Source organism: Salmo salar, chromosome 12 (genome assembly GCF_965601325.2).
Source record: "Salmo salar chromosome 12, fSalSal1, whole genome shotgun sequence".
Taxonomy (NCBI): Eukaryota; Metazoa; Chordata; class Actinopteri; order Salmoniformes; family Salmonidae; genus Salmo; species Salmo salar.
Window position 1 is genome coordinate 69,231,808 of NC_138302.1, and position 14,513 is coordinate 69,246,320.

At 42.6% G+C, this 14,513-nt stretch overlaps 1 protein-coding gene and 1 long non-coding RNA gene across 5 annotated transcripts; both read left to right on the forward strand.

Moving 5' to 3' along the window:
* The first annotated feature begins 451 nt into the window (after nt 1-451).
* On the forward strand, nt 452-1,417 carry LOC145859542 (uncharacterized). The gene is made up of 2 exons (XM_082959257.1): nt 452-574; nt 947-1,417. Exons 1-2 carry the CDS (start codon nt 533-535, stop codon nt 1,304-1,306), a joined length of 402 nt encoding a protein of 133 aa, XP_082815383.1. The 5' UTR covers nt 452-532; the 3' UTR covers nt 1,307-1,417.
* A 1,224-nt stretch (nt 1,418-2,641) lies between these two features.
* Nucleotides 2,642-8,308, forward strand: LOC106565675 (uncharacterized). 4 transcript variants are annotated; one of them, XR_014379792.1, is made up of 5 exons: nt 2,642-2,817; nt 3,089-3,125; nt 3,382-3,481; nt 3,636-6,817; nt 6,972-8,308. It is a non-coding gene; the product is annotated as an uncharacterized LOC106565675 (long non-coding RNA). The 4 variants fall into 4 exon arrangements; XR_014379793.1 differs by lacking the exon at nt 3,382-3,481; XR_001319710.3 differs by lacking the exons at nt 2,642-2,817; nt 3,382-3,481 and having other exon boundaries at nt 2,837-3,125; nt 3,636-3,740; nt 6,437-6,817.
* Nucleotides 8,309-14,513: the final 6,205 nt, after the last annotated feature.

Genomic DNA, 14,513 nt, shown 5'->3' on the forward strand with positions numbered 1-14,513 from the left:
AGAGACATGTAAAACAAATTGTGAATGAGCCAGCTTACTGTTAATTTATAGGCTTATTAACTCATAATTAAATTAGTATCTGGTGGCCAAAACATTAAAAGTCTGACTGACATTGATTTAATAAGCCTATAAATTAACATATCCAGTGATTAAATGAAGCACTATCACAGTAGGGGAGTTTAAACTTGGCCACAGAGAGTGGATTGTGGTTTGACTCAATGTATGGGACATTGTGGCCATAGAACTAGGTAATGATTAGTCAATTATAGTCATACTAATTCTATGCACAAAGGGAGTTGGATTGATGCCAAGGTTTCTGTCTGTGATGATGCCACCACACTGCATTGTGATGTCATGGGCCCAACATGAACAAGTCCTTTGGAGGTTGTCTCTGAGGCCTCATTAGCTCTATGCAGGGCCACCAGGAGGCAGTCTCTGTTTGTGAGGGAAAGAAGAAGGGGAAGTTGAGGCTAGACGCCCATCACGGTCTCTGCTCAGTCCAGTCACCGTTCAGCCACTTTCTCCCACCGTGATGGAGCTGACACCAGATGGAGGAGCCTTAAAGAGGTCTCAGGTAACTCAACAACTGTTGTAGACTTACAGCTGAATGGTTCACTTAGGGCTGAGTGAGAGGATCTAGAGAGAGGGGGATTTGTGGGGGAGACAGACCAATAACACAAACACGACAAGGATTACTGAAATACTGGGCTGGTCAGTCGTCTCACTGACGTATTCTGTATTTTGTAGAAGACTAATGTCTGTCAACAGTTGGACACCTATATCTAAAATGTCAAATGTACTGTATCTTAACTACATTCTTATCAGCATTTCACAGCAATAATGGATCATATCCTGAAATATTTTAGGATAGCCATTCTGATCAATATAAATCCATACTGGATATGTAGCTATTTAAAAAAAATTGTTGTGCCTTTGATCCCCTCAGGTCCTGAGGAACCCACTGAAGACCCTGGTGCCTGTCAACGCCAGCAGAAGCAGAGTGGTGGTTAAGCAGATGGAGCTCCTGGTCTTCTCCTGGCGGCAACGACAGCATGGGAGGGCTCTGCTGCCCCCCATGACCCACCCAGGCCATGCCACCAAACCATTCAGTGGTCCCCGCTGCAGCCCGGAGCCCCTGCCTCAGCTCAACGTGGGCTCGAACTCCCTGATGCCCTTTTACACAGTGGTGAAGCCCACCTGCGGCTACCGCTTCTCCAGGGAGACGGACCACAAGCGCCGGCACTTCGGCATCCCTGCCAGCAACCCAGTCATGTGGAGGAGCTGCTATGCATTGGCCTCACAATAAACATGCAGTAGCCTAAAGCTGCCCTGTATAGACTAACAAAGTTAAACGTTTATATCATGAGTGATAAGAATATGAATTGTTATGACTGATATTAAAATGTTGCATACAAGACCTTATACAACCCCTTGATGCTCTGTCATAGTGACATTTGGGCAGTGTGTTTAAATAGCCTGGTCTCATAGACTAGATGTAACATAGTAAATGTAAAACCATTATGTTACATTTGGTAAGGTTACATTAAACAGATGGTTACTTAATTCTAATTCAAAAACGAAAGTAGGGTGGTTGGTCGGGGTGGATGAGTGGGCATATAACACAAATGTCTAGCAACCTTTCCCTGTGGCTCAGTTGGTAGAGCATGGTGTTTGCAACGCCAGCATGGTGTGTGCAATGCCAGGGTTGTGGGTTCGATTTCCACGGGGGGCCAGTACAAAAAAAAAAAAATGCATGAAATGAAATGTATGTATTCACTACTGTAAGTCGCTCTGGATAAGAGCGTCTGCTAAATGACTAAACTGTAACCCAAAGGTTGTGAGTTTGAATCTCATCACGGACAACTTTAGAATTTAGTACTTTTTAGCTTCTTCCCCTGACCTTAACCCTAACTCCTAGCCTAGCTAACGTTAGCCATCTAGCTAACGTTAGCTACCTAGCTAGAATTCGTAACATATCATATGTTTTGTAACTTCGTAACATATCAAACGAAATTGGTGATGTACATCTACAAATTAATGCATACTATATGGAACGTAACATTTTATGGGGTGCCTCAGATTTACTTACAGAATAATACGAAATCCTCTGAGACCAGGTTGGTCGAAACAGATCTCATTAGGCAGTTCCCACATTCCCATTCCCAAAAGGCCTTTTCACACTGCATTGTTCTTATCCCCAGGCTATCTTAGCCCCAGGCTAAGACTGGCCCTGGGATAGCTTATCCTCTGTTCACACAGGCATGTCCAGCCATCGGACAACTGATGAAGATGTGGATTTTCACAACTAAAGAATTTCTGCACAAACTGTCAGAAACCGTTTCAGAGGAGCTCATCTGCATGCTCGTCATCACCAGGGCCTGCTCACCTTCGATGGCCACTGGCACACTGGAGAAGTGTTCTCTTCACTGATGAATCCTGCAAGGATCTGTACACAATTCCTGTAACCTGAAAATATCCAGTTCTTCCATGGCCTGCATACTCACCAGACATGTCACCCATTGAGCATGTTTGGGATGCTCTGGACGTGTACGACAGCGTGTTTCAGTTCCCGCCAACATCCAGAGGCTTTTTTCACGCCCCCAATAGAAAACGTCCTCCCACGCCAAGGGGTGTATGACGATATCCGGTTGTCGTCTGTAGTCTTCCTCGAAATTCGAACATCGAGTTTACCCAGTCACTGCTCAATTTGCCATGAGTGATGTGGCTAATATCCTTTACGAACATTCCCAGATGAAGATATCTAAACTTGATAAGGATACAAGTTCTTCCACAAACAATATATATTCAACTATCAACGTAAGTTAGTACTTGAAGCGACCAGTTGAGATAGCTAGCTAACTAGCCAACTTAGCTAGCAAGCTAACAGTAGCACAGACATTACCAAATTGGTTAGCGCTAACGTTACTTATTAGAGGGCTTTCTTTTGCATCACAAATCACCTAGCAACCGCATCAGACGCCATGTTGGAAGACCAATGTTAGTCTGTTGGAACATGGCTGTTCACATGGCTGGCTGTGTTTTGCTACCACTGGAAACATTGACCATTATAGTAATTCATTTTTCTAAGGACCCAGAAAACGGAGGCAGTGGGAGAACCTATTCTAGTAAGTAAATATATTTTGAAAATGATCAAAAATATGTATTATTAGCTAGCTAGCGTGCTACAGAAACTTAGTGTGCAGCCTCAGGCTAACTAAAATGAGCTGCTACGTAACGTAATGTTCGTCTAGTTAGCTAGCTATACAGTATGTAAAGTTAGCTAAGTTAATTAAATATCACCAGCTTGCTAGCTTCATATTATCTAGTTAGCCAGCTATCTTGAGTATTTATCGTTGTAACTCTAAATGCATTTGTGGCTAGATACCTAGCTAACAGTAACCGCCAATGGAAGAGGGTGAAAGGATTCGCTAGCAGTTCCAGCTGTCAGAGAAGGGAGAGTAGGCTACTCTGGATAGGGCAGGTACCTTTGTGGGAGGACATTATGAAAATATTCTCCAGTTACAGTCCCTAGCGAGAAAAACGATAAGGACAGAGATATATAGCAACATAATATTCAGTGCTTTCTAAGTAGAGTATAATGTAGCCTGTTTCTTTGTGATGTTTTCTGTCCTCAGATACAGAGAGATGTAAAACCCTGTCTGCAGATGAAGAGATCCCAATGACTGTCCCGAGAGAATAAGGGTACATCCTTGTATACCATGGATTATAAGTGTACCTATGTAAGCATATTTTGTGAACAAAAATACAGTTTAAAAGTCACACGCAATGTATAAACCTATTACAACTGGAGCTGCCAACCCTGTAAAAACAATCCCAGTAGACAATGTATTTGGGGCTAATTAATATACTGGATTTTGTACATGCCTTTTGCTGACATGAAATAGTTCAGTGCAAATCCAACCCTTGTAATCTAGGTGGTGAAATGTCTGGATGCAGGAAATTATGGGATCATTATCTTAAAACATAAACACAACTACCACCAAGTTCAATGTCAGATACATTTCTCCCAGGTCTGAGTGGCACTTAGATGTGCTAATGTGATAATAAAGAGGGTTTGCCTAAGACTACCACAACAATTACATTGTCTATGCTAAATGTGTTTAAATTATAAAATAAATAAAATAGTTGGGCTATAAGAACTACTTTTTATTCAATGGGGCTAGGCAAAGCAGAGATTACAAAATACTTTTAATTTCACCCATACAACAATATAGCCAATTTATTAAGGTACAGTATGTTTACCATATCATAAACAATAGTCGTTCCAAATTACATTTTATATATACGGTTTAAGGGGGCACTTTTGTCATGACGACAAGGTGCTCTACTCAAATGGCACAACATAATCATTCAGATAGTCCAAAGCACAGCATATGACAACCATCTTGTAAAATTGAGGGATGACTCCTTTCATTTCTGGAAAAGGACGAAGTAGTAGTAGTAGAAGCTGATGCTTCTGCAGCATTGCTCATTTTCACAGTGGGATTCCAGTCGACATGGTTGTCATGATAGGTCAGCTGGTGAACCTACAGTAGTACGTAAACAAATGAAAAGCACTCCTGGTGTTAAAATATCACTTCTTCAGGTCACCTGTACCATCAGGGCACTTAAGTGTTTGGTTGTGTTTAATTCATTCAGGTGTTTTAGTGTCATATAAAGATTAAATCTATTGTTAGGCTGGAACAGCCAATAGTCAACACAACAAGTTGTCCTATCCCATTGAGGCCTTTGTCCTATGTCCATATATTTTCCCTCCTCTTATGAAAAAATGTTCAACAAATTCTCATTAGGTTATTATGTGAATATATGATAACCACTGGAGTTTTTTGGACAATAATGTCATCCAGGCTATATGGACGTCATATTGTACAATTAGTTAGCTAAAATGCACCCCCTGAAAGACTTTTGATCTTAATTTAACACAAACTGGATCCCTTCTAGTCAGGTCCACTTTTCGGCCTAGATTGGTTGTGTTCAAGGGAAGGTTGTTTTTATTGATCTGTTGTCAGTGTCGGTAGAGTAGACCTAGGCTACTATCGCATTAAACGAAAGCATCTGTTAATGTCTCCGGTCATATAAAGTGTAGTAGATTTGCATTAAATGTTTATCAATGGCCACATTTTTCCTGTGCAAAGCAAAGAAACGTCTCTGACATAGCCTATGCCGCTACGTGCTTATTAATAGCCTAAATTATCACTATCCAATGTACTCATCACATTAGGAATAGTAGCCTTACATTAGTCTGCACATGCAATGATAGGCATGCAATCCATTTTTACGGTAAAAAAAATAATAATCTCGTGACACATGCTAATAACATTAGCTAGTCTACAAGCTAGCTAGCTAATTTTGGCTAATTTACTGTTGTTGTTAACACCTGGTTAGCATAACGGCTAAAGTAAACTCGAAATCGATCATACTTGACTTACCAGTGATTAAATGATCGTAGCAGACCCTGTACTGACAGCTGTCTGGGTTCAGGTCTTGACTGGCAAACTTGTTTCTTCTTCTTTTCTGACAGTTCTTGAGTCTTCCCATATCATCTATGGTGTTTCATGATTGCGGGGAATCTGTAAACATATTTTTTCCCGTTGTCTTCCCTGCCTTGTTAGAGCAGGCAAATACTCCACGGAAAATGACCGTGGTGATGAGTCAACTCGTTTTAGGCACTGTTACCACAGATAGAATTAAAACATCTTTGCTGTTATCATGTAGTTTGGGGTATCCACACGGCTGTATTTGTCGGAAGAATTAATGCAACATGGCCACCAGGAGGCGTCATACGTCAACTGCAAGGCCTCTATATTTGTCACCCATAGCTAGCTAACTAATTAACGTTAACTATTTGTCCAGCCACTGTAATCTATTATTTGTTTCTAGCTAGCAATGTAGCTCGCTAGCTAGCTAGACAAATCTCAGTAACGTTAAGAGTAGCAATGGAAACTTACTAGTATACATCAATTGATTGTTGTCGACATTCTTCTTTCTTGCTCTGTTCTTGTGAATGTGCAGTGTCAAACATAGTAGACCAGGAGGAGGCAGTGGTAGTAAGGGCAAGGTGTCACAGGTCAATGAGGAAGAATGAGGAGCCCCATTACAAAGAGATATGATAGGCAGTTTAGTGCTTAGTGTTGCTGCGGATGCAGTTTACCAGTATTTTGTTCATATGTTCAAAATAATCAAACTCGTGTGTGTCAGTTCTCATGTCCCTGGACATGCAGTAGGCCTAGTTACTTTGTTATTACTGATCTGAAGCTGGATAACATTAAAATGTAGTAGAGTAAACTTTTATTACCGTTGGTCAGTTCCGTTTTAATGTGAGTATTGAAGAGAAGGAACCATGACCTTGCTGCTGCAGATGTCATACACTGTTCTTGAACAACTATGTGATACATTTTTTTCCCTACATTGCAAGCACCCAAGGAGCCCGTCATCGTAAACCACTTCTGTTCATGTGCAGCTGGGAGAGCTTTGTGCAATCTGGTGCCTCTACTCTTCCAGACTGCACATTACACCACAATGGGGTTGAAGATCGTGCCACCACCATTGCCTTGCACAGGGATACTGCAGTCGTGACACAGGCCAAGTTTTGAAATTGAGATCATTTTTCATATTGTCATAGAGAAGACATATTTAGCATTTCTGTAAACTCATATTACTGCACATCGTTCTACATTCATCCTGAATCTTTCTTTATTATTTTTTTGACCAGAGCCCACTGATGAAATGCTTGTGAGGAAGCCAAGGACATCAGGCAGGAGTGGCATAAAATCCACTCTTTACCAAGCAATCCCTGGTGAGTTACAATCGTCTTTAAACAAGTTGGCATCCCCAGGCTGTCCCCATTACGCTCACACATTGCCTTCACTCATGTTTAAATTTATTGGGCTAAGGTTTTACAATATTGGCTGACATTCATTTCTTGTCTATGCTTCTTTTTTGTGTTTCAGGGACCCTTCCTGACGTGACAGTGCTGTCTGCTGGACCAAGTTTGAGGAGCATGAGACCATAACCTGCCATTACCAAGGTGTTGCATGGATTGGAAGAAATTACTCTGGTTGACTCTAAATTTGGTCCAGTATTGTCATATCAGTGTCCCTTTACTGTCACTAGAGATTCTAAAGCATTCAGATGCTCCTGCTTTCCCCCAACTCCCAGTAAAAGAAACGGTCATTTAAACTTTGTCCCTACTTGCACTCAGTTTTACCACATGGAGAGCTTAAAGGTGTCACCATCATTGTCATCTGCTATTGAGAATGGTACAGTCGAGCAGTCTGCCCGTCCACTATGGAAGAAATTAAGAAACCACATGTGACTGCTACCCGGTTTAGTGAGGCATGCCACGTGCGTGGGGTGTCATCTCGTGCCCTAGCCATGAGAATGCTTAAAGGTGAGCAGCAAACCGAAGCTATGAGAAAGGGGCTTGAGCCAGAGGTTCTATAGAACTACTCTGAATTTTTTAATGTCTCGGGCAAACCTTGTGATTTCGTTGTGAACCCAGATGCACCCTATCTTGGGGCATGCCCTGATGGGAAAGTTTATGACCCTTCTGCAACGCCACCCTTCGGGCTAGCTGAAATCAAGTGTCCTAATATTGAGTGTAACTGATGCGAAGCACATTAAGTTTGTCAATGGCCCGGCCAAGCTCAATCACAGCCACAAATATCACTGGCAAGTCCAGGGCCAACTGGCTGTAACCGGTTTAGATTGATGCGACTTTGTTACAAGCACTAGAAGTGATATTACAGTAGAGGGAGTTGAGATGATGCTTTGATAGCAGAGATGAGAGAAACTTGACTACTTCTACACCTACATGGATGTGTACTTTAAGATGTAGTGTAGCAGGTGAGCCAATCCCACTTGGCAGGCCACTGTAACATTGTTGCCCAAGGCAATGTACATATAATGTCATGTATTTAACTTATCAAAATTGTATGTAGAGTAAATTATTATAATGAATGAATTGTGTGATCTTGTTTGTCTATCCCGTGTGGCTCAGTTGGTTGAACATGACGTTTGCAATGCTAGGGTTGTGTGTTTGATTCCCACAGGGGACCAGTACGACGTGAAAGTACGGTTATGTATGCACTCACTCCTGGAAGTCACTCTGGATAAGAGCATCTGCTAAATGACTAAAATGTAAATGTAAGCAACATTGCAATAGAATAAATTATTCTACTAATTTCATTGTTTGATATTTGCTATTTTATGACCGGCTAAACATAACATGTCACAGAATTAATATTCAAATGTATTTATTGAATAAAATCTTCAAATTAAAAAAGGATGTTCTCTAATAGATTAATGAATTATGCAAACACTAAATACCAAAACACCCATCTTATTCATAAAAACAATTTATCAATACATATTCAATATACAAATTATCTCAAATTCATATCTTGTCTAATAGATCAATTTATAATAATCACAAAAAAACATGTACACGTAGGTATAAAGCTGTTATTTATAATGACCTAATTCATTGAACTTAAATCAATCATTGATTTGTATTGTGTGTGTGCACTGCCTTGCTTGAGCATGTTTTCACACTTATCACCCTTGAGATCCAGAGGGCCCTGGTAGTTCATTAAGCAGCAGTTCGTCCACAGTTGACAGAGCCTGCCAGAATGAGTGGGATAATCGTGTCCCAGATATGGTACTCCTTCACCCTCCTAATTTCTCTCTCCACAAGCACTCTCAGACATGAAATGGCTTGTGTTCACTCGGTGTCCTTTCATGTTAGCAGTTGCTCTTTTGATTGGGGGAATGATGAGTATTGCCCCCACATCTGACAGCATCCTATCTATGATGTACCCCTTGTCTGCCATGCATCCATCACCAGGCTCAAACAGCTTGAGGATTCCAGAGAGACACGTGATCTCCTGATCAGAGATGGATCCAGTGAAAAGCTTGGTGCAATCCAAATCAGGCCCTTAATAAAGATGGTGTGGTTTTTGTAAGATGAAAAGGTCTCTGACTGTAATGTCAGAGAGGAGAGGTTGGCACATCTCAGCTCTGTGCAGTCCATGATAACTCTGACCTCTGGACAAAACACCTTGAACTTGTCAGGCATGGTAGCCTGCACCTGCTTCCTGGACATCCAAATGGGCACAGAGCCAAAGACAAGCTATACAGTGAGGGAAAAAAGTATTTGATCCCCTGCTGATTTTGTACGTTTGCCCACTTACAAAGAAATTATCAGTCTATAATTTTAATGGTAGGTTTATTGGAACAGTGAGAGACAGAATAACAACAAAAAAATCCAGAAAAACACGTGAAAAATGTTATAAATTGATTTGCATTTTAATGAGGGAAATAAGTATTTGACCTCTCTGCAAAACATGACTTAGTACTTGGTGGCAAAACACTTGTTGGCAATCACAGAGGTCAGACGTTTCTTGTAGTTGGCCACCAGGTTTGTACACATCTCAGGAGGGATTTTGTCCCACTCCTCTTTGCAGATCGTCTCCAAGTCATTAAGGTTTCGAGGCTGATGTTTGGCAACTCGAACCTTCAGCTTCCTCCACAGACTTTCTATGGGATTAAGGTCTAGAGACTGGCTAGGCCACTCCAGGACCTTAATGTGCTTCTTCTTGAGCCACTCCTTTGTTGCCTTGGCCGTGTGTTTTGGGTCATTGTCATGCTGGAATACCCATCCACGACCCATTTTCAATGCCCTGGCTGAGGGAAGGAGGTTCTCACCCAAGATTTGACGGTACATGGCCCCGTCCATCGTCCCTGTGATGCAGTGAAGTTGTCCTGTCCCCTTAGCAGAAAAACACCCCCAAAGCATAATGTTTCCACCTCCATGTTTGACGGTGGGGATGGTGTTCTTGGGGTCATAGGCAGCATTCCTCCTCCTCCAAACACGGCGAGTTGAGTTGATGCCAAAGAGCTCCATTTTGGTCTCATCTGACCACAACACTTTCACCCAGTTGTCCTCTGAATCATTCAGATGTTCATTGGCAAACTTCAGACGGGTATGTATATGTGCTTTCGTGAGCAGGGGGACCTTGTGGGCGCTGCAGGATTTCAGGCCTTCACGGCGTAGTGTGTTACCAATTGTTTTCTTGGTGACAATGGTCCCAGCTGCCTTGAGATCATTGACAAGATCCTCCCGTGTAGTTCTGGGAGATTGACAGTTCTTTTGTGTTTCTTCCATTTGCGAATAATCGCACCAACTGTTGTCACCTTCTCACCAAGCTGCTTGGCGATGGTCTTGTAGCCCATTCCAGCCTTGTGTAGGTCTACAATCTTGTCCCTGACATCCTTGGAGAGCTCTTTGGTCTTGGCCATGGTGGAGAGTTTGGAATCTGATTGATTGATTGCTTCTGTGGACAGGTGTCTTATACAGGTAACAAACTGAGATTAGGAGCACTCCCTTTAAGAGTGTGCTCCTAATCTCAGCTCATTACCTGTATAAAAGACACCTGGGAGCCAGAAATCTTTCTTATTGAGAGGGGGTCAAATACTTATTTCCCTCATTAAAATGCAAATCAATTTATAACATTTTTGACATGCGTTTTTCTGGATATTTTTGTTGTTATTCTGTCTCTCACTGTTCAAATAAACCTACCATTAAAATGATAGACTGATCATTTCTTTGTCAGTGGGCAAACGTACAAAATCAGCAGGGGATCAAATACTTTTTTCCCTCACTGTAGGTAGTTGGTCCAGGTTATTTTAACGCAGTTCACTGTAGGGATACTCACACCAAAGATGTCCGTCAACACCTTCTCCTTCAGCCCAGCTGCTACTCGACAGCAGTAAAGAATGAACTTGTCAATGAGTGGCAGCTTTCTGTTGGGGCTTGGTGTTGCGCTTCCCATTCCAGCCTTCTGGGCCAAGATTAACCTGGAGGCAGAGGGGGCAATGGACTCCCAGAACACCATGAAGACCTCTGAGTGGAACCGGGTATAGAACCTGAAGTCCTCATTGGATGCACAGAATCTTTGGAGCTGGAGATGGTGAACAGAGAGCTGTTGGACTTGGGGCTCTAGCTCCTTGATTCAATCCAGTGCAGCATCCAACACACCTATAGAAAAGAAAGGGGTAATTTATGTGACAAAATTGTGCTATTATTCAGTTTGATTCTCAGTGTCATGACACAGTAAACCATCTCTTACTTAGTTTAGGTCTCAGGACATATGTAATCAATCAAGTATTTTATGGTGGTGCTAAGAAATGTTGGTTCAAGGAACTAACGGGAGGGTGGCTTAAATTGGAGAGCAGAGTGGGAAAACAGAGAGCATGCAAGCTGGCTAGCGAGTTAATAGTTTTGTTATTGTTATTTCAAAAGCTGATTACAGGTAATGCAATACCTGAACTATGGCAACAGTTTGCAAAACTACAACTTGCAGGATAATGTCTACAATCCACTTTGAGAGAGGCTTTCCCTGTATCTCCAAAGCACACAAACAGCTGATCAGAGTGACGCATCACCTGAGTCCGCTCCACATACTCGTCTAGGGATCTCACAGGACACAGTACATCAACATGAGCCCCAGGGGGCATGGAGGTGGATAAGGCTGTTAGCACCATTTCCCTGTTCACATGACCTGGGGGCAGGAAGGCGGGATTAGGCCGCAGGGTAACGCTCGTCTTACCCGGCCCTAGATGATAACACTCATTACTAACAGGCAAAGCATGGAGCTCGCCAAACCAGAAACGCTGTCTTAAGAGAGAGATGTTTCAAGCCTATTGGTTGGAAGGGAGGTCTGGATAGTACTCCAAGAACCAGATTCAAATCACATTTGGGAACTGAGGGTGCTCTTGAGGGGCGTAATCGACGGACTCCCTTAAGAAACCCGGCCATGAGCGGGTGGCTGCCAAGCGGCCCATCCTGCTCTTCATCATGACATGCTGAATGGCTGCTACATGTACCTTAAGTGTGGATGCAGCACTGCCAGTATCGAACAAAGACCTAAAGAACTGGAACAAAGATCTTATGCCGCAAGATTCTGGCGCAACCCCCTGCTCCGCACACTGCTGGCAGAACACTTCACCTCGTGTCATAGGTTGACGTGGTGGAGGGGGCCCTGGCACTCTGTAAGATGTTAACAGCAGAGGGCTCAAGATCTAAACTAGACCATTTTCGCTGTTCAGCAGCCAGGCCCACAGCTACAGGCGGAGAGATTCGGATGCCACAATGTGCCCTCCGCCTGTGACAATAGGCTCGGCCTCCGAGGTAGTTCCTATGCTGTCCCCGCTAGGAGTGACAGTATTGTGCTGATCCTGTGGCGTCTTGGCCATCTCGGGGCAATCAGAAGGACCATGTGGCTCGCTTCCCTGATTCTGTCCAAAGTTGCTGGAATCAGCGGGATCGGGGGGAAGGCGTATAGCCTCTTTCTCAGCCACTCGTGGGCAAAGACGTCTAGACTGAGTGGTCCGGGGGGTTGGATATCAAGAACCAGAGGGGGCACTGTGGGTTCCTCTCTGAGCCAAACGGATCCACCTCCGCTTCCCCAAAGATTCCCCACATGCAACTCACTATTCTGGGATGTAGTTGCCACTCCCCTTCCGGAGGGCCTTCCTTGGACAGTATGTCCACCGTAATGTGTTCAGAATCCCTGGGAGGTATACAACTCTTAGTGAGGCCAGATTCTGTAGACACAACAGAAGGGTATGTGCCATCTGGTGGAGGTGGATGGAACCCAGAACCCCTTGGTGGTTTATGTACTCTACCACTGTGGTGCTGTCTGTCTGTTCCAGCACAATGTTTGTCCCACAGTTGTGGGAGAAAGTTGAACAGAGTTAGTTGAACTGCTCTCAACTCTAGCATGTTGATGTGGAGTTTGGACCAGCTGGGGCTCCATGTCCCACTGGCCGCCCTCCCACACAATACTGCTCCCCAGCCTGTCAAGGAGGCGTCTGTTTGAACCAGTTCCGTCCGATGGACTCTGCCCAGGCGTATCCCACCTGAAAGGAAATCCAGGGATCACCATCTTGCCAATGCTTGAGTACATTCCTTGGACACAGACAGGTGACAATACCTGTGTTCTATGGATATCAGAATATATTAGGGAAAATCCATTCACAATCCCCAAAAATGTATGGATGTAAGGAGCCAAACTCAACTGGCACATTGAGTATGTTTACATGCACACAAATAATTTGATATTAAACTGATTATGGCAATAGGCAGATTATGCAATAGTCATGTCAACACCTTACTCTGCTGATCTTAATCAAGATTAAAACAGCTGGTTTTCTGAGCAATCTTCAGAATTATTAGAACATGTAAACACCTTAATCGGCGTTCCAGCGGTGCATTTGATCTGCACATGTGCTAGCACCAGCCGAGCAGGCCTCCCTCTTTAGCACAAGTATTTGAACTGGACTAGTGTATATTATATCATGTTAAAGACATGCATGTTGCCATATACAGTACATAGGAACCTACTAGCCATTGATAAATGTTTTGGAGCCTTTTTGTAAAAAAGTGTTTCATTTTTTTTTTTGTGAGTATCCTGCTTCCATACTAGTCCATCCGTGCCATCGGTGAAGTAAACTATGAGATGTCAGCTGAGGACTTTACCAACATCGTGTTTGACAAGATCGACATCAATGGAAATGGTAAGATTCCTCGCCTCAATGTACAGGTTCCACATTGTATTAGTGCCACAGTGTTTATTTTTCATGACTTTCATGTAGATATGGTTTATGTGCCTATCAATACGGTGTGTGTGTGTCTGTCAGGTGAGCTGTCCCTGGAGGAGTTCATGGAGGGCATCCAGACTAATGTCAAGTATTAATGAGAGAGAGAGATGTTTATTTATTTTCCCTTTTGTACTTGAACTATGTGCATATCATTACAACACTGTATATAGACATACTATGACATTTGAAATGTCTTTATTCTTTTGGAACTTTTGGAAGTGTAATGTTTACTGTACATTTTTTATTGTTTATTTCACTTTTGTTTTATCTATTTCACTTGCTTTGGCAATGTAAACATATGTTTCCCATGCCAATAATGCCCTTTAAATGAGTTGAGAGAGAGGATCCATTGATAAGACAAAGATCACCTACATCAAGTAAAGCAAAGCATTAGGGGTCTGGCTCTTTCTGTAGGCCTTGTTGCAATGTTGAAAACTTGGCCCAGAGAGAGCGAGGGATAACCAAAATGAATACCAATCATATTAGTATATTCTAAAATGTTTGTCTGTTTCATGAGCTGAACCCGTTATCCTACATGGGCGTATCCAAATGTTGCATACAGTAATGACTGCTTCAGTTGTCACCTACACAACTTTTGTAAAAGTGGGGTACTCATCCATGTCCAATTGAAGTGCACTTGCTTGTATATATGGTTAGTATGTGTAGCACTGCTTTACCAATCAGAAGTAAATAACTAATATTACATTTTGTCTATGAACAAGCATATCATGTGTGTATGATACATCTGTTTGTACAATTCTGTTGTCTGGAGTGATTGCATTCATGAGGTATTCTCTGATTCTACCTCTGAAATTAAACAGACATACTGT